Source organism: Barbus barbus (assembly GCF_936440315.1).
Source record: "Barbus barbus genome assembly, chromosome: 23".
NCBI classification, from domain to species: domain Eukaryota; kingdom Metazoa; phylum Chordata; class Actinopteri; order Cypriniformes; family Cyprinidae; genus Barbus; species Barbus barbus.
In genome coordinates this window covers 13,495,162-13,516,238 of record NC_136751.1, presented here as the reverse complement: position 1 = coordinate 13,516,238, position 21,077 = coordinate 13,495,162, and the positions used below count along the sequence as shown (strand labels likewise).

The window sequence follows — 21,077 nt, the reverse complement described above, 5'->3', positions numbered from 1 at the left end:
CGACTGTGCTAGAATGAGCCAGTCGTTGAGGTAATTCAGGACACAGACTGCCATCTGTCTCAGAGGGGAGAGAGCCGCATTTATGCACTTCGTAAAAGTGCTGGGAGCTAGAGCCAGCCCAAAGGGCAGGACCGTTTATTGATAAGCCACTCCCTCGAAGGCGAATCTCAAGAATCATCTGTGACGGGAGCTATCTGGGTGTGAAAGTAAGCGTCTTTCAGATCCAGTAAAAAGAACCAGTCCTCTGGGCGAATTTGTGAGAGGATCTGCTTCAGTGTAGTCATTCTGAACGGCCGTCTCATGAGGGCAAGGTTCAGACGTCTGAGACCGAGGATGGGCCGGAGGCTGCCATCCTTTTTGGGGATGAGGAAATAACGGCTGTAGAAGCCTGACTCGCTCTGAGCTGGAGGATCTCTATAGCTCCTTTTGCCAGCAAATTCTTTGCCTCGGCTCGCAGAACGTGAGCGTTGCTACTCAGCACTGAGGTGGAGACCATGCCGCTGAACCGTGGGGGTCTTTGAGCGAATTGAAGTGTATATAACCTCGTTCTATAATCCCCAGAACCCAATGAGACACTCCGGGGATGGCCCGCCAGGCCTCGGCCCGTGTGGCAAGGGGTTGGATTAGTTCGAGTGATTCGCCTTGCGGGGACTCGACGCACTTGGTAATTGGAAGAGGAAATTTGCTTTCTTTTTGAGAATATTTTTTTTTTTTTTTTCTTGCTATAACTGTGTGTGAAGGCGTTTTTGGAAAGGGCCCGGGACAGTTTTGTGACAAACAGTTTTTGTGACAAACAAACCGGCCTTGGCACCTGGAACTGAACGGGGTGCTTGAAGGCACAAGAGAGGGCTTTTCGGGGCTGGTCCGGCATTTGCGAGACTTTGCCCCCTCCTCTTCCTTTCCAGCTGATCAGGACGACGCCGGGGACATAGGGTCCAAGGTCAGCTTGGGCTGGGGTCCTTGACGCTTCGGAAATGGGTAGCGCTTGGCAGAGCGGCAATTCTGTCGAGACTCAGGTTTCTGAGCAGGCTGAGCGGGCGATGGCGCAGGTTTAGCTGGCTGCTGCTCTGGAGCAGGCTTGGGGTGACTAGCAGCCGTTGCAGAGCTGGACCGCTTCGGCAGGAAGTGTCGCATGGCCTGGGACGACTTCTGAGCGGCGGTGAATCGCTCCGCAAAACCCTCGACTGCAGGTCCAAAGAGCCCCGTAGGGGAGACCGGGGAGTCGAGGAAAGGGACCTTATCAGCCTCCTTAATCTCGATGAGGTTTAGCCATAAGTGGCGCTCCAACACCACTAGGTTGGCCATTGACCTCCCTATGGCCTGTGCTGTGGCCTTGGTGGCCCTCAGAGCCAGGTCGGTAGTGCTGCGCAGCTCTCTGAAAGCCGCGGCATCAAGTCCTGACTCATCCATGGTCTGGAGGAGTTTGGCCTGAAAGACCTGGAGCACAGCCATGGAATGAAGCGCTGAGGCAGCCTGCCCGGCGGAGGAATAAGCTTGTCCAGCGAGGGCAAAAGTCGTCCTGCAGGGCTTGGAGGGGTGAGCGACCTTCTCTTTCCATCCGATAGCGGAGGGCGGGCAAAGGTACACAGCCACTGCATCATCGAGAGGGGGCATCCTCTCGTAGCCTTTCTCATTGGTGCCGTCCACTGAGGAGAGAGCAGAAGAAGAGTTAGAGTGAAAGAGAGCCGAGTATGGAGCACGCCACGACTTTGTGAGTTCGTCATGGACCTCTGGGAAAAAACGGAGATTCATCCAGATCACTACGAGTGGGCTCCTCCGGCGTAGACCATTCCAAACCTAGCTCGTCGACTGCCTTAGAGAGGATGCGGAATAATTTGGCATCCATCCCTGGCTTCGAGTCGCTGGGCTCGGCAGACGATGAAGGGGCGGGGTCAACGGTAGAGCCCAACATCTCTTCCGCGTCTGATGCTATTAGAGACATGCTATCATCTAATAGCTCGTCCTCGACAGCTCCGAATGAGACCATGTCACTCGCACCAACCGAGGGACGTTAATCCATGTGATCGAAGAGGACGGGAGAATCCTCTCTGCTTAGCGGGGGGTGAGGCACGCGGGGTCTGAGCCGCAGGTCCCTGGGAGGAAGAAAACGGGAGGGCGCAAGGAGCGGCTTCGCTCTCTGAAAAGAAAGCGAACCGAGTGCGCAGAGTAACGAAACTCATGTTCACACAATGTGAACATTCCATCTCGGTCAGAGCGGCTTCTGCGTGAGGTTTACCCAAGTGAGTGGCCTCTGAGTGGCCGTCACCATCGTGCAGAGAGATTCTGCGCAATGACGGCACGGCATTTACAACAATGCCGCAAGCTCTTTTAGATAGAAATTTGCTTTTTTTTTTAGGCTCACCAGATGGCAGCAGAGAACGAGCTGGCATCTGCACTGATCACTGAAGCGGCTCGTTGAGCGGGCTGGAGCAGCGAAGACGCACAATGGAAAAGGCAGCTTCAAATCCGCAGCGAGACGTGTCAACGGCGAGTGTCTGGAGTCCTGAGATCAGCGAAGAGAAGAAGTCGTCACTGAAGGAGAATTGATCTGTTTTCCTATGGCGAAGCGCCTGCTTATATTGCCAGATGGCCCCGCCCCTTCTAGCGGGCTCTGGCGGGCTTTGCCGCCATTGGTTCATTTTTATATCACTGCATGAACCAATGGCCATGCAGTCACACTGCATAATTGAAAAAGCCTTCAGTCCTCGGAGAAAAGGGAGCTTTTTCCATAGCGTCTAGCGACACGGTACTAGTGAAGTATCGATAGGGAACCAATAATTTCAATACGAATTCACATAATTGGTATTTGGGGGTGAAAAAGTTCCTATTGTACAGTAGATTTCACTCATGTTCAAGTTGGTCATGAGAATATGTCACTTTGACCAACAGAAATGGACACAATGGACCTTTTTTGTCCACAAAATTTAGCTGAAGGTTTGATAACATGACAGAACCTTAACTTTAAGTGAGTGTTACATGATGGCAAAGGCAATATAAATGTAAAAATATGGGATATATTAGCATGAACATTTACATATTAACTGATACAATAAATAAGTCACATAATATCATCAGAGAGCCAATAATGCATCCTTCTAAAAATTTTGTCAACAGCAATTTGATAAATGGCAGCAGTGTTCAGCAACTACATACACAATCACTCCACAGTGTAATATATACTTAATTAGTCTAATTTTGTTGGCTCTTTACAGTTGCCAAGCAGCTTGGCACATAGTAACGGAGCTTGTGATCACAGGTGTGCATATAATGGCATTATAATGGCTTCAAACATGGCTTTTTTATAATGGCTTCAGAATCTCCATTACAAGTGTATTCTAAGGTCAGAGAGCAGGGCAAAATGTTTGCACAAACAGATAATGCTATCTGAAGCACATAATGAGTGGACATAAGCATTTCCTGTTGTATATTTACATGTTTAGTAAAGGAGAACGAGAGAGCTGCATAAGGATCCATCTGTTTGCCTTTGTTTGCCCCAAACACCTTCTTTTGAATGCACAGACCACACTATTATATAAAACACATACACATACACATATTTACAGATGTATGTGGATCTCAGCTGTATTGACACAGAATAACAAAGAAAAGAGAAAAGAGAGAGAGAGAGGAAAGTGAGAGTAAGAGTAAACGAGAGGAGAGTGGGTGAAACAGATTGTGCTGTCAAAGGGGATGGAAAGGGCTCAATGTGACGTTGCCACGGCAATGCAGAGTGGGACAGAATAAAGTAGCTCAGTGTGTGTGTGTGTGTGTGTGTGTGTGTGTGTGAGTGGGCGATACATATTTCCCCTCTCTCCCTGCCTGACTAACAGCAGCATAAATCCTGCAGGTGCTCTCAAATGCAATGCTCTCATCTGTCCTCTGTCTCTCTCTTGTCCCTCAGGCCTGACAGCTACAGTCACTGTCTCACAGACATGCAGAGGCATTTTACGGGACAGTAGAATAAGTGCAGAACAAGACTGACAAGTCAGACAGCAAGAAATCCCCCTGTGCTTGACGGGAAGTGCTACACGGTGTCTGCCAACGCAAATCAGACTCATGGCCTGAATTGGAACGGGTGATGGTTGGACGATGGTATTTAAAGATAGGACTACCATTATGCCTTGAGGATCTCATGCTGTTTTGCTCAAAAAGGGGCTCTTTAATCATATATTTTAATGGTTTCAAAAATCTGCCAGTAAATAATCGAGATAGTTATGCGATAGTTACTGCTTGTCATGTATCATCTGTTGTATCATCTGTTGATGAAGCAGGTAACTTTACAGATTCAGATAACTTTACATGTCAATCAGATGACTGAGTTTTGTCTTATTGGGTCATTCTTTTTGGTAGCTAGTTTTCGGTTACTATTTCCGTTAAACTAAAATAGTTGAAAACTAAACGGTGCATATAAAATAGACTAAACTTTTAGTTTAGTTTCTTCTATTTCCAAACTTTTTTACGAAGTTAACGAAAATCCTTTTCGATGCAGTTTTTATCTTGTAAAATTGCATCCAAAATAATAGTTCCTATTCAGGAACTCGAGCTGCGTCAGGAGACGCTTTAGGGAACGCCTACAGCGTAACCAGCTATGAATATCAATGAAATCTGTCCAATAGATGGGAGGGACGTCACGGGCGAGGTGACGTAATGACCAGCTGGTATAAAAGCACGTGCGGTGAAACCGGCGTCAGCTTTCTGTCATTCAGCTAAGCGCTCTGTGTCTTGTAAGTCTTATTTACTGTTGTCTGTCCATTTTGCAAGGGTTATGTCAAAGAAGCTTTGCAAAGCTAAGCATGGGAGTGAGGCGCAATACAGGCTGTGTGTTCCTCCGTGCAAACGTTATTTGTGTGCGGAGGATACGCACAGCTCGTGTGTACTTTGCTTGGGAGCGAGACACGCGGAGGCAGCCCTCGAGGGGGCTGATTGCCCGCACTGTGAGGGTTTTCCTCTGCATGTGCTTCGCTCCCGAAAGGCCCTCTTCTCTGGAGAGGGCTCTTTCATTGGCGTTCCTCGCGGCACTGGCCCCGCTTCCGCTGAGGCAGAGCGGAGACGGCGCTCGTGGGGTTCGCAATGGGATCTGGCAGAGGGATCGGAGACGAGCGAGTCGCTATCTCCATCCTCACCTGCCAGATCCCACGACCGCTCCCCGAGTCCGGAAGCACGCCTGGTGGTTACTTCCCCTCGGGCAGCGGTCGCTGCCACGGCGCTTCTCTTATCTTCCTCTGAGGAGGTTGACGTGGGAGGCGCCGAACATGTCACACCCCCTCTTTCCCCCCAGTATGAGGAGCTTGTGGAGGTGATCACTCGTGCTGTAGCCAAGTTGAGCCTTGACTGGCCGGCCGAGTGTTCGGTTGAACCGCGGAGAGGAAAATTGGATGAGCGTTTCCTGCGGTTCCAGACCTCACCTCCACATCGGAGCCTGCCTTTTTTTCCCGACCTCCACACTGAGATGTCAAGGTCATGGGGAAAATCCTTTTCGGCCCGCCTCTTCGCCCCCCTCATCTGATTACTACAGTAATGTGATGGGGGCGAGGGAGCGTGGTTACGGGACGATGCCGTGTGTGGAGCAGACGCTTGCGGGCTATCTGTCTCCTGACGCGGCGTCGTCTCTGAAGGCTCCGACCTTGCCCACCAAGCCGCTGTGCACATCGTCAGCGCTGGTGGGCAAGGGGTACGTGGCAGCAGGTCATGCTGGTTCATGTCTGCACACCATGGCGGTGTTGTAGGCATACCAGGCGGACCTGCTCAAAGAGTTGGATGAGGGTGACGGAATTTGTGCGGAGGACATTTGTGAACTCCGCAGAACTGCTGATTTGTCTCTCCGCGCCACCAAGGCAGCTGTGGTTGACCCTGTCGGATATTAAAGACCGCGACAGGGTCTTCCTCCTGGATGCCCCGCTGTCGCCTTCTGGCCTGTTTGGTGACGCTGTTGACTCTTTTGTCAGCAGGCACCAGATGGCAGGGAGGCAGGCGGCGGCGTTTCAGCGGTTTCTCCCTCGCCGCTCTCTAGCTCTCGGGACTGCTGGGCGAGAGCAGCCCCTGTCACGTGCTGGCTCCTCACATAGGGAGGCGCAGAAGGAGAGCGTGGCCACCCGTGCGCCTCCTCGTAAGCGGGGTGGAAAGAAGGGTGCGTGGCCGAAGACCTCTCAGCCTAAGCAGGATCTGCGGACCTTGCTTCAGGCAAAGAGGTCTTCGACCAAGAAGCCCTGATGGTGGTGGACTAGGGCTTATGAGGGTAGCCCCCGCTGGGGTAGAGCGACGATCGCTGCAGCACACAGCGATCGTCGCCTCCCAGCGCCCTCAGGAGAGGCCAACCCTGCCACCTATGGTGCTTCAGGGCGCAGCGGTCTCCAGCGAGCGCATATCTCAGTCTCTTCCGCCCAGTACCGTAGCGGAGCTGAGATGCTCGCTAACCCTTCTGGGGTCTCTAGAGCAGCTAGGTCGGTCATTCCCTGCCGGTGCGCCGCTTCTAGCCGCTCTGACTACAGACTGGTTCCCTTAGTAGACTGTTTCGCAGCGTGGAAACTACTGCCAAATGTGTCTTGATGGGTCCTGCACACGGTAGAAAGAGGCTACAGAATCAAGTTCGGTTCTCGTCCGCCTCAGTTCAACGGGGTGATTTCCGCGTTAGTGGAATATCAGAGGTATCTCGTTCCCCAAAGCGTCTCCTGACGCAGCTCGAGTTCCTGAAGAGGAACGTCTTAGGTTACGTATGTAACCCCAGTTCCTCGAAGAAACGAGATTCTGCGTCGTGAGGCCACACTTCCGGGCATCCCTGCCAGCGCTTGCTTCATTCTAGAAGCTGACGCCGGTTTCACCGCACGTGCTTTTATACCAGCTGGTCATTACGTCACCGTGACGTCCCTCCCATCTATTGGACAGATTTCATTGGTATTCAGAGCCGGTTACGCTGTAGGCGTTCCCCAAGGAGCGTCTCGTTCCTTCAAGGAACTGGGGTTACATACATAACCTAAGATGTTTTTGTGTTTATAAAATATGTGTGTGTACTGTGCATATTTATTATGTCTATATAAATACACACATGCATGTATTTATAATCTTTTCTAAAATCTTTGTAAAAATTATTTTATTGTTATTTATTTATCTATTAATATTAATATCTATTAATATAAATGCATTTATTTTTATGTATTATTGTATTTATTTATTTATTTAATTTTTTTTTTTTATTTTTTTTTTTTTAAGTCTACAGGGGTGGGTTCTAAATTTGTACAGCTGCTTTTTGTTTTATACTGCTGTTCCCAGAAAAAAAAATCAATAAACAGTTGTGTTATGAAAAAAAAATTATGTTTATATATTAAATATATTTATATATAATATAAATTATATGAACATAAATTTATAAATGTAAATACATGTAAATATTTTCTAAATATATACTGTATGTGTGTGTCTTTACATAATAAATATGCAAAGTACACACAGTCTGATGAGGTGCATTCTCATTTTGATGATGAAAACCCACACTAATGCACACAACTATCAAATAAAGCTTGACTACTAAGAGTTATAAGGCCCCCTCTTGGTGAACAACAGTATAATCAGTTTTGTCTACACTCTTACTTGAGCTCAAGTTTACCCACCGCAGTGCTTGCCATAACACACACCTACACAGAGCCATCACCGCCCAGCTAGTAGAAAGGATACTGCTACAGTCTATGTCTCCATCAATATCCATCTGCTCATTAAGACAACTTCTAATGAGTCTCTATGAAGAATAATTGCTTTTCATAGATGTTGAAAAGGGGGTGGAGGTCTAGTGTTTTTTTCTCTCTTGCTTTCTTCAGACCAAAGTCTATTTTACTTTAATAATGAATTCTGACGCCAGGTCTCTGCGGTGAAGGATCTGTCTTTGCCAATTTGCCTGAGGTGAACCCGTTTAGACTGTCATGGGTGTGTGAACATCTCAATTACCATGAGATGGTCAGACGGTTTGGTTAATAATTTATACACATCACGCACTGCATTGGTCTGACTGAGGTTTGAATGACAAAACACTGACAGAAAGCTTTAATAACGTTGCAATAGTAATGAGCTACAAAGCAGATGATTGTGAAATGCCACAAACAGAGATCTTTAACTGAGAAACTTAAGCATTGGCTGTTCCTCAGTATGAATTACATAATGTCTGTGCATCTGGTCTGGGGTTAATACAGCAGAGGTTATGTAAATAAGGCACTAATTCCATGGAGTCCTGGAGCAGGAGAGAGAGAGTGAGAGAGAGGAAAGTCATAGGCAAACAGTGAAAAAGAGAGACACGGAGTGACCCGCCAGGTTTACGTGATCTAAAACTGACGGTTGCATTATTGATTGTGTTTAAAACCCGATGCCAAGATCACATCGCTGGCAGACATTTCTCTAACACCATTGCCTACTAAATAACATCTAGTCAGCATTGTTAGTAGACAAAGACAGTGCTATCTAATCGCGATATTAAGGATTCTTCATACAAGATCCTTTGCTCACTTCACTCAGTCTAAACAGTGTGGATGTGAGAGTATATGCTCATACACTACTGTTCAAATGTACGAGGTCGATAAGTTTTTCAAAGAAGCATCTTATGCTCATTAAAGCATTTATTTTAAAAATACAGTTAAAAAAAGTAATGTATTCCTATGATATCACATGATCCCACATGATTATCTAATCACCAAAATCATTTGGTGCACAAGAATCCTTTCCTATTATTATTAATGTTGAAATCAGTCATGCTGCTTAATGTTACAGGATTGATACAGGATTCTCTAAAAGTTAAAAAATTAATAGAAAGTTTAAAAAAAACAAAAGAAATATTTTCTTACCATTATAAATATCTTTACTGTAATTTTTGACCGATTTAATGCGTCAAAAAAAAACTATTTTTGAATAGTAGTGTAGTTTCACAGAGTAGATTTTATATTCTATTCACAATTCGATATTGATTTGGTTCTGATTCATTTGTAATCAGACATTCATTTGTGAATTATACTACACTGGTCACACTGTACTGTATATTATTGAGTGCAGCATGTGAAGTCAATTATACAGATGTATTTTCCTATTAATTTTTAAACCATTTTTAAAAGCTACTAACTGTATGCATTATATATTCTTTTATCTTTAATGCATAGAGACAACTATAAATCTTTCTCAAGCAGTATGAAGAGGAAGTCATTAAAGTACATTCAAATCCATTGACTCCAACTTGCTATTCAATTTCTAGCAGGTAATAAGCACTACAGTCATTAAATATTCACTTGGTTATCTCTGAAGCTCACTTGAATTAGTTTTAAATCATTAGGAGGTTATATTATGGTGCCTTGTAAAGCAATCTGAAATCAGTTCCCTTAAATGGTGTCTTAAAATGCTGCCAGTTAGGTAATTGACTGTCTTGGCATCGAGGAGGCCAGACAGCTGCCTTCAGTTTCAAACACAACCTGTGGCTCTGTTTGCTTGAGTGGCCCAGTATGTAAACGTCTGGCCAAACCAATGGCATGAGTTTGGCTGTGACAATGGAAGATGTTGGGGGGAGGATTTGGGAAAACAGTTTGGATTATTTTTACAATTCAGGTTGGTGCTGCTAGGGGAACATAAATTGCACACCTTGCCTTTTAAGGCCAAGTCATAAAATATCCCAAATCCAGAAACCCTAAATTACACAGAAATTATTTCATGAACCATTTATTATGACAAAGAACTGGTAATCAGTCAAACCCAGTAATGTGTTTTGAGCTGTCTTGTCTGAACGTGGTAGGACTAATACCATTCTTTCTATGTGACCCTGCTTCTCCCTTTAGGTCTATATGAGACACAGGGGCACAGAATGACGCAGTGTCACAAGTTTATCCCTTATCTAATTGCGAAGGCAATTAAGTATTTAATGGGGACACCTGGTGATCATTCTTCAATCATTTATCAGCTTTCCAGGATGAATAAATGATCAGTGACTGGCACTTTCTTGGTGATTTTGAAACTGGCCCATTTAAAGCTGTTTGTGTTGAGGCTGTGATAAACAGTCTTAAAGGAATAGTTAACCCAAAAATTAATATGTACTTACCCTCAGGCCATCCAATATGTATATGAGTTTGTAGAGAATTTTAGAATTACATTACTTTCTCACCCATGGATCCTCTGCAGTGAATGGGTGCCATCAGAATGAGAGTTCCAACAGCTGATAACACCATCACCATAATCCACAAAATTCCAGTACATCAATGAACCCCTTGTGTGCTTTTAATAAACAAATCCATCATTAACATGTTTTTTTTTAAACTTCAAACCTTTGCTTCCGGCTAAAATACAAGTCCCCTATCTATAATATTGCTTTCTCCTGAGAACAAGTTGCCTCATCTGAATCAGGAGAGAAATATGCACAGATCATCCACCGTTTACTGTACATGTGAAAACAGCACAAAGCAGTTCTAAACAAATATCTTATTGATTTTTTGTACAAGGACAACAGGGGATGGACTTTTTCCACTGAAAATAGGGGTTATTATGGTTTATGGACTCCTATTTTGTCCAGAAGCAATAATTTAAAGTTAGAACACCTTACTAATGTATTTGTTTCTTACAAACATGTAGCTTTTCACTTAACAAGGTGGAGTTGTGTGGATTACTTATTGATTATTGTGATGTTTTTATCAGCTCTCATTCTGACGGCACCCATTTGCTGTACAGTAAGTAAGTGATGTAATGCTGTAAAGCTAACCAAATTCATCTACATCTTGGATGGCCTGAGGGTGAATACATTTTCAGCAGATTTCTATTTTTGGTTGAACTATTCCTTTAAAAGAATGTGCAAGACCAGGAAGAAATTTAACCTGCAGAGAGAGTGTAGAGAGGTTATATAAGACGGTTTCTTTTGTTTCACTACGCTAGTATGCCCATGGCAAAGGTTTTATGGGGAAAGACAGTAAGACAAAGATAGTCAAATTTTGATCTCCAAACTCTAAAAATGACAGAATAGGTTACAACATACAATCCTTTGAGGACCACTGGGAAACAAAACAATTGAGGGACCGTGTATTTGGTGGAGCCTTTTTTTTTTCTTGATGAAAATAAGATCAGACAAGTCACCTTTATTTAATGACACAATGCAGTAAAATACAAACAATAACATCCCACCATAAATGTCTTCTGGACTAACCTGTCAGAACCATAAGTCAGACAGAAACTGCCACTGAACTGCAACTACAACCCAGGGCCTTGAGCAGAATGCAGGGTCGTAAATAAATGAACAAAGAAAGCGATGACAGACAATAGATCAAATAGATTATGCCCTAAAGTTCTTTCCAGTCAATATTATGTTGTTCCCTGAACTGACAAACAGATATTAATCACCAAGTGCTACTTGTCCATAAAAGTGTATTTAAAAACACCACGCTGGCCCATAAATGTACAACATGTACTAAATGTTATGGTTATGTACTATAAAAAAAAAAATTCCACAGGCCTTTGCATTGCACCAGGATGTAAATCACTGCACTTGGCAGCCACAGTAGACTGTAAATGCTTCGATTTCTGTTAGTGTTGTGGATCTGAGATGCCTCAAAGTTACATAACAAGCTACAAGTGCACTGTGACCTCCCTATGGAACTGTTTCCAGGCATCAACGTGCAGTTGCTACGGTGCAACAGGATGAGTTCATTGGACATATTGGGTTTGCGGTCAGTTGTTCATGACAACATGTCACTGACAGGCCATGATTCTCTGGTGGCCTGAGTCACATGGCTGGATGTAACACTCATTGTCACAAGCCACTGTGGTGTGGCCCAATTTTTTTTTCTTTCTTGTCTATTTATGTATTCAAAGGTACATAAAAATGTATACATATAATAACTTAAAGTACACATCTTCTATAATAAACACGTTTTTGTTTTCTGAATTAAAATTAATTTACACTGAACAAAATTATAAAAGCAAAACTTTTGTTTTTGCCCCCATTTTTCATGAGCTGAACTCAAAGATCTAAGACTTTTTCTATGTACACAAAAGGCCTATTTCTCTCAAATATTGTTCACAAATCTTTCTAAATCTGTGTTAGTGAGCACTTCTCCTTTGCTGAGATAATCCATCCACCTCACAGGTGTGGCATGTCAAGATGCTGATTAGACAACATGATTCCCTTTCGAGGGAACTTCGAACTGCGTCCTCTAGGGGTCGCTATGGGGAACGCCGTCAGTGCGACCCGTGTCTGAAGCATACATACAAAAACACCACCTGTTGGCCGGCGACAGCCTATGACGTCTCTACCGGCATGGCCACAGTATAAAGGGGCACCAGGAAAATACGTAATTGTCTTCGTCTTCAGTGACTGTTTTGTTTGAAGCGTGCATTCTACTGGTAAGAACGATTTTTTACTTTACTATGGCGAGCACTAGCAAGGCGTTTAAGAGATGTGTGCATCCGTGTCCTCGTTATTTGACACCTGATGACAGACACAATCTTTGCGTCTTTTTTTCCTCGAGGGGGCAATCTGCGTGCACTGTGAGCTTTTTTCTATGAGAAAGCTCTGCTCTTGTCTATCTCTCTTTTCGAGGAAGGAGGGACAGCCGTCTGCTTCCCGCAGTTCAAGACCCACTGTTGCCGAGGCACGGAGGAGAATGAGCTTGTGGGGCTCGCAGGCGGATCTGGCTGATGAGTTAAAGAGGGGGCTTTCCTTCTCGCGCTCGTCGGCCGTAAACGAGGGTGAGTTGCTGAATGATGATGATGGGATCTCTCTGACATCATCTGATCCAGCGGCTAGTGCTCTGCTGGGTTATGCCCAGGAAGAGCAGGAAATGTCTGAGAGCGAAGAAGTTGAGACTGAGCCCTCTCAATCCTCCTGCCCTGCGTATGACGAACTGTTGGAGGTTATGGAATGCGCTACGCGAGGCTTGACTTGCCGTGGAAGCAGGCCAGGATGGTGGCGCCACGGGGTCATCTCGATGAGTGTTATCTTTCTGGACATAGCCCCCCAGCTCGAGTGAGCCTCCCATTTCTTCCTGATCTCCATGCGGAGATTGAGAGGGAATGGAAAAAGCCATTTTCCTCTCGCATCTAGGTTTCAGCATACCAGTTATGCTAACATTGAGGGGATGCTTGAAAACGGCTATGAGGGGATGCCCCCTGTGGAAGAGACGCTAGCTAGCTATCTCTCTGTTGGCGAGACATCCTCTCTCAAGGCTCCCTCCTTGCCATCTAAGCCCCTTCACAAATCATCTAGATTAAATGGCAGGGCATACCAGGTTGATCTGCTGAAAGACCTGGATAAGGGTCAGGGCTTGTCACCTGATGAAGTAGCTGAGCTGCGCCGCACCACGGATTTGGCTCTCCGCGCCACTAAACAGGCCGCCACTGCTATGGCCATGTCTATGATGTTAACGGAGAGACATCTGTGGGTGAAAGGGCTTTCTTCCTGATGCTCCAGTCTCGCCTTCCGAGCTTTTCGGTACCTCCGTCGAGGCGGTGGTTGAGAAGTTTAGGGAGGCGAAGACGTGCTCAGCGGCCTTCAAAACCTTAATTCCAAGAAGGTCCAGGTCTGAGCCCGAACAATGCAGGGTTCCTGGCCCATCTCCGTCTGGGGATCAGAGATGGGCACAGAAGGCTAGTGTCGTGACTCAAAGAGAGGTCAAAGAGAGGTAGGCAAGACCTGAGGGAGGTGATCCAGAGGAGGCGTTCTCAACACTCTCGTCCGGACCAGAGTAAGACTTGAACATCTATTCCCTTCCCTCGGGGGGCCTGTCATCTACCCTCATCTTCCCCTCTTTAATTCCCCAGCAACCACCGTTAATTCCACCTGACCGAGATTAGGTGGGAACCTAGAAACCAGCACTTGAAAAATATTGCAGTCTCTGTGCTGGACTTATGATGTTTTGGTTAGGTTCTATGTTTCATAGAAACTACCTTACTGATGGTCCGGACCCGATTCTTCGGACTTCGCCTCCGGGACTGATCTCATGCGCAGGAACCATGAATGGGTGGTACGATCCAGTTATACGGTTCACTGGTATTGTGTAGCCATTCTTTGCAGTATTCTGGGACCTGTCGTTTTGTGTGTTTTCACCTCTTGCCTTCGACTCAGTGCAGTGATGGCCTCACCCTTCTATACTAGATCCAGGCTAGGATGAGAGCCCTGCTCCCGGCCTCATACCCCTGGATCGTGTGACCCAGTCGTAGGTTTCTCCAGCACTGCAATTCCAGGACCTGCGGGTCTTTTTACTATCAGTTTCTTGGCAGGGGACACCTGCTACTGGTGTTAGGAAAGGTGCATGGCTATCTGAGGATATCTATGTGCTAGCTCAGGGACTGCTGCCCTTCCTGGGGTTTTTACGTAACGATCTCCCTGAGCCCTTGCGTAAAGTGTGCTTCTCCCCTGCTAGGGTGTAAGTAATATCCCACCCTTGTGGCATCCTCTTTGGAGGGCTTACCAGGGTTTTTCAGGCTAGCTAGTGTGCTATCACTGCTGATACAGGGTGTAAGCAGAAGGAACCTGCCCCTGGGCCAGTACCATTCTCTTTACTGTTTGAGTTCCATGACAGCATCATTAGACAGCCAGCTGCTTGCTGTCTCTCTGATGTGTCATCTGAGTGGGCTGAGCCTGACAGTACTCTCCTCACCCTGTGGGATGGCTTGAACATTGCCTTCACCAGGCGCCGGAGCGTCTGAGTTCCCTCTCATTCTGAGAGTTGAGTTCTCCGCTCCCCAGAGCTCTGTCATTCAGCAGCCTCAGGTTGTTAAACCTCTCTTGTCTCCCTGTTAGGTTGCTCTCCTTGTTGGTCGAGCTAGCATTGCTCCCCTCACCTTTGAGGGTCACCTATGAGCATGTCGCTCCCTTCTGAGCGTCTGAGTTCCCTCTCATGCTGAGAGTTAAGTTCTCCGCTCTCCAGAGCTCTGTCATTCAGCAGCCTCAGGTTGTTTGGCCTCTCTATGCCTCCCTGTTGGGTTGCTCTCCTTGTTGGTAGAGCTAGCATTGTTCCCCTCACCATAGAGGGTCACCTATGACCATGCTGCTCCCTTCCGAGCGTCTGAGTTTCTCTCTCATCCTGCGAGTTGGATTCTCTGCTCTGTGGGATCCACCGTGTAACCATGCCAAGGGGTCAGGCCCTTTCTCCACCCTCCCCCTTTGGCAGTGCTCCCCTAATAAGGGTCTCTTACGAGTATGCTGCTCCTTCCTGAGCGTTGGAGTTTCCCTCTCATCCTGAGAGTTGAGTTCTCCGCTCCTCAGAGCTCTGTGACCCTGTTAGGTTAGCTCTCCTTGTTGGTTGAGCTAGCGTTGCTTCCCTCACCATAGAGGGTCACCTATGAGCATGCCGCTCATTTCTGGGCGTCTGAGTTCCCTCTCATTCTGAGAGTGGAGTTCTCCGCTTCCCAGAGCTCTGTGATTCAGCGGCCTCAGGTTGCTAGGCTTCTCTATGCCTCCCTGTTAGCTTGCTCTCCTTGTTGGTCGAGCTAGCGTTGCTCCCCTCACCATAGAGGGTCACTTATGAGCATGCTGCTCCCTTCCGAGCGTCTGAGTTTCTTTCTCATCCTGAGAGTTGAGTTCTCCGCTCCCCAGAGCTCTGAGTCAGCAACTTCAGGTTGTAGGCCTCTCTCTGCCTCCCTGTTAAGTTGCTCGCTTTGCGGGATGACTGTAGCACGAAAGAGATCGAGAATCTCCCCCTCCAAGCTAAGAGCGGGGTACTATGTCACCTTCAGCTATGCTAGCTACTTCAGGCCATGCTTCGGGCGCAAGCTTCAGACGAAGAAGTGAATGACGTATTTTCCCAGCGCCCCTTTATACTGTGGTCGCGCCGGTAGTGACGTCATAGGCTGTCGCCGGCCAACAGGTGGTGTTTTTTTATGTATGCTTCAGACACGGGTCACGCTGACGGCCGACTCCTAGAGGATGCAGTGTCTCGTTCCCTACTCCGGGAACCATGGTTACATACGTAACCTGAGACATTATTGCAGAGGCGTGCCTTAGGCTGGCCACAATAAAAGGCCACTCTAAAATGTGCAATTTTACTTTACTGTAAATTTAAAAATAAATAATAATAAATTTAAATTTAAATTGGAGTAAATCATTTTTTTTTATGATTAAGACGTGTACACTTAGATATATTCAAGGTGTAAAGAAAATGTTAATTTTTACTTGATGGTTACCCCAAATGACATTTTAAATGTAATGTTTTCTATGAAAACCAATATGAATACAAAGAGTACATTTTGAAGAACTAAAGCTAAATTAAATTAAAGCTAGATTTTAAAATATAAATCATTTTATCGTGCACACTCTTACATGTCATGTAAAATGTCTAATGGTGCAACTCCTAAAACATTAAAAGATCATTATATTCATGAATCAAAAACCACAATTAAATAAATACATTAATACAAAATAAAAAAAATAATGATTAAGATGTGCATGTATTCAAGGTCTAAGGAAACTATTTTCTTTTTACTTGATGCTTTCACTACATGACGCCATAAATGTAACTATTTAAATGAAAGTAACATTTTATTTTAAGGTATCCTTGTTACACGTTACATGTAAATACTATTATAATAACAATGCAAGTCAAACCCTAATCCTAACCCTAACTATATTGTACATGTAGTTAATTATTATTACTCAGTTCTTAAATGTATAATTACAATGTATCAATGACATTGTAAAATAAAGTGTAAGCTGAACATGAACATTTCAAAGAGATTTTTACATTTTTGAGCTTTATTTTTAAAAGCTTACTCCTTTGTTTTACTGTTGTCATTGAGCAGTATCCATGCTTATTTGTGTGTAGAGAGAGTTTTGAAATAAAAGAGAGAGGGAGAGTTACGATGAATGACCTTCATGCAGCTCAAAAAATGCAATAGTTTACAGTCCACTCCAATATACTCTCATTGAACCAATACGCCCGCCAACCCTGTTAAGACACCATATGTTATTTGAAAGTAGAGTGGCCCTGTTATGTCAGAATCTTACTTGATAGTGACTTTGGCCATATGTCCACTTTCTACCTACAGCATCAACTTCAGTCTTCAAGCCCAATACAAATCAGCATGATTTATCTATTGTCCATTTGTCCGAAACACGTGTGTGACAAAACTGCTTCATGATGTCACTGGTTTTCCAGCCGCATGACCCATGGGGACCTCTTCCCCGAATACACCCCAGAGGACACACTGTGATAGAGAGCCAAAACCACAAACCAAACCACTAATAAATGAACAGACTAATAAAAGCTATAGTGCAAATCCTTTGTTACTGGCTCTCCAGCCTTCTCTAACCCAATCCAGCTCAGCCAGGAACATGTTGACGTTGACAGCCAGCTGAAATTCATGGACCACATCACAAAAACCTGTTGAACATGCAGAATTGTGCAATACGGACCATTCCCCACAATTCAGAAATCAGAGCTTTTGACCTGGGACAACCAATGTTCCTGATTTCCCTGTGGGAGCTAATAAGAAACGTGCAGAATGGTAATGAGCACAAATGAGTACAATGGAAACATCTTCCTCCTCCTCTTGTAACGCATCTAGTAACGTCACTCAGAGGAGAACACAATATACATCCACATGTGGGCGAAAAGAGGAACAGCACGTCACAGGAGTTTTAGAAGACTCTTTCCTCCCACCCTCTGTACTTCTTTGTTCTTGATAAGTTCATTTAACAACAACTGTCAAAGAGGAAAGATTCGAAAATTGAGAAGGACAAGTAACAACAAGTAAACGGAAATACTGAACACAAACACAGAATTAGAAAATCTAGAAATTAAATCCCAAAGACATACTGAATGGATCTGGTGTGCATGTACACGTCTCAGTGTGTACCTGTAGGCCATGCCAGTCCTGGCTCGGACAGAATCCTGTAATGAGAGTGTGTGTACGTTGAGGAACTCCTCCAGATGTTTTAGTTCTACCTGAGAGTTGGAACGCAGGCACACGAGTGGAGGATAAAGTTTCCCTCCGGCATTCTGCTTGCCGCAGCGGCTCTGACCCCTCTCCTTTTGCCCACCCTTCTGCTTTGGATTGGGGATATCAGGGCAAGTGGCTTTGTACAAGTACATCTCTAGTGCTCACGTCCATACAAAGTCCAAGCAGGCCCTCAGGAAACAACCCTATCCTGTTTGAAGAAACAAAACAACCTGGATGTCCTCTTTAGCCAAGTTTCCCAGAATCCTGTTGGTCTTGTCTTTGCTGGTAAATATCCCCTGATTGAATTTGTCTCTCTGTTCACCGTCTTGTCAGTTACACATCTGACTGCAGTCGATCGACTCTTAGTTTCACTCTCTAATAAACACCATGGGAATCTGGGACATTTTCCCTGCCTGTATCTCTCCCTCCATCCCTCCCCCTGCTCTCCCACCCTTTCCATCACTGTCGCTCCACCTCTCTCTCTCTCTCCCTCCCTCACTCACTATTCCATCCCCTATACTATTTTCTGATCCTACTTCCATGCCTCCACAGATACAGTAGACTTCGTCTTAAGTCGACCTTTGACCCTCGGCTAGTGCTGGAACTACCACTCTGACATCATGTCTGTTCCAGGGGATTGTGGGAATGAGATGAAGACTTTCTTTCCCATATCTAGATATATCAGCATGCTTGAGCATCCCAGCCAGAATTCCATGGAGACAAGCCAATAAACACACACAGAGGGGCAGTAATCCATACACGCTCACTGACAGAGCCTGACAAAGTCATACACATATCATAAATTCAGGAGAGACAGAAAAGTACACAATGAAGCATTGATGGATAGCTGTGTGCATTCAGGATTTGAGGCTGTGGAAAAGTGGTCAGCTACAGAAGTGTCAGCAGAGGCGGTGTAGCTGTCAGTTATGCTTTTGTTTAAGTTTATTTTTAGGAAATGGACAGGGTCCTATACATACCACAATGAATTTTCACACCTGCAGGACTTTCCTAAGAGCACATGAGTTCATGACTGGAATCAGATAACTAACTCTCTGCCATCACAACATAAACTCAAACGCAGTGAGAAGGATAAATCCTGAACCAGTCCAAATAGGTTTATTGTGCAGTAATGACTGGATTGGCTGCACAATACATCGCAACCATAATGTCGTATCTGCTCATTTTATTTTATTTATATTTTTTTTTTTTGTGTGTGTGGATCTAAACCTGAGACCCATTAGACAACAGCAGAAAACTTCCAAAGGGACTCAAGATGACCAAAAAAAGTATTTAAATTAATTTAATTATTAATTATTAAAATGCTAAAATTTTTAAACACACAAAATCAAGTTGTAAATTAAATGTATTTGTTATATAACAAAATATAATAATAAAATAAAATTATTTTAAATTATATTTTTTATATTTTAAATATATATATAAATTCAGTATTTATTGATGGGGATGATATATATATATATATCCCCATCAATAAATACTGAATTTAGGAACAGATACTTTTTTGAAACTTCTGAAATCAATTATGGTTAATTCATTAAATATACCATATTATACTTACACTATACTCCCAAAATAAGCAATTTTGTCATAAACACAGCAGTAATACTGGAAACAGCCTCTCTCTAAGCACTTTCAAATATTATGTTGGAAAAAGGGGGCTTTCAAGTCAAGAAGGCTGAGGACCATCCGTGTTAAATGTAATCTTTAGCCAATCTCAACATAAATATCCAGTTTTATATTGCACATTTCATACTATAAATAGATTCTTGTTGTGATTCCTAAATTCAGTTGTAGCATTTTAAAATTATTTTCTAAAATGTTTTATTTTTTCATTGTTTTGTTTATATATTTTATATTTATTTAGAATGATTTTAATATTAGACAATTATTATTTACTGGCCAAGATATTATAATATTATTAATAATTGTTATTCTTAATAACAATAATACATAAATAATTGTACATGTGAGAAGAATGAGATTGCAGAAAAACATGAAAGTAGCATTACAATTAATTTACATTTATACAGTTTAGTTGTCATTATACAAACATCTGACCACAGAATGCAACACTAACCAAACTAAGTATTCCAGAGAGCTTGCAATATACCATAAACAAGGAGACACCTAAAGCCATTCAGGCCTAGTAAGACGTCCATTCATTGTCCCCATTTAAGCATCCATTTCCGCTCCATTTCTAAAGCATAGTATGATCAGCATCTGTGCTTGAGATGCACAAATGAGGGAGAGTTGTATCTAACAGACCTCTTATAGTTCTGTGCCTCTAAAAAGATAATGATCTGCAATTGCATTGCTACATGGATTAATGACCAGGACACCCCTGGGAGGGTAATCATTTTAGGAGTGAAGGCCACAAGAGGTGTCATATGTCCTACACATCACAACTCTTGTTATTAAATCTGATCAGTGTGAGACTAATTATTACTGAACACTTGCAGCTTATCAGCGCTTTAATGTTTACAACTTGAGAAGAAATGTGAGAAATGTTTTACTACTAATGGATGTTGAGAAGAAAGGTGAGAAATATTTTACTACTAATAGATGATCAGCTCTCTAACAGCAATTAGCATCTGTCCGCATTTCGAGTAGGAACAATAAAGATAAAAATACAGAAGTACAAATATGAGTATATTTTACACAGGGATAGTTCACCCAAAAATGATAATTATGTCATTAATTACTCACCCTTGCATTGTTTCAACCCAGTTTCAAAACACAAATTAAGATACATTTGAGGAAATCTGAGAGGTTTCTGACCCTCCACTGACAGCAACCATGTTTAAGGCCCAGAAAGGCAGTAAGGACATCGTTAAAATAGTCCATGTGACATGATGAATGCACATCACAGACTGACACTGTTGAATAAAGTCATTATTTTTGTGTTCTTTGCACACAAAAAGTATTCTCGTAGCTTTATAAAACTATGGTTGAACCACTGATATCACATGGACTATTTTAACAATGTCCTCACTACCTTTCTGGGCCTTGCATGTGGTAGTTGCTTTGCTGTCTATTGACAGTCAGAAAGCTCTCGGATTTCATCAAAAATGATCTTACGGGTTTGGAACAACATGAGAGTGAGTAATAATTTACAGAATTTAAATTTTTGGGTGAACTATCCCTTTAAGTTCCGAGCATCACAATTCTGCGTAATA

At 43.9% G+C, this 21,077-nt stretch overlaps 1 protein-coding gene across 2 annotated transcripts in view; it reads right to left on the bottom strand.

Annotated features, from left to right (window-relative positions):
* The window catches only part of kcnab1a (potassium voltage-gated channel subfamily A regulatory beta subunit 1a), a gene marked incomplete at both ends in the record, with an annotated part of 151,253 nt that overhangs the window by 126,437 nt on the left and 3,739 nt on the right, over window positions 1-21,077 (bottom strand). Inside the window, one exon of one of the 2 annotated variants that reach the window (XM_079374457.1) lies at window positions 17,797-18,032. The exons of the other annotated variant lie outside the window; for it this stretch is intronic. Within the exon in view, the coding sequence (XP_079230583.1) occupies window positions 17,797-18,032 (236 nt within the window). Of the gene's footprint in view, window positions 1-17,796; window positions 18,033-21,077 lie in introns of those variants that run through there. 2 annotated transcript variants of the gene reach the window in all.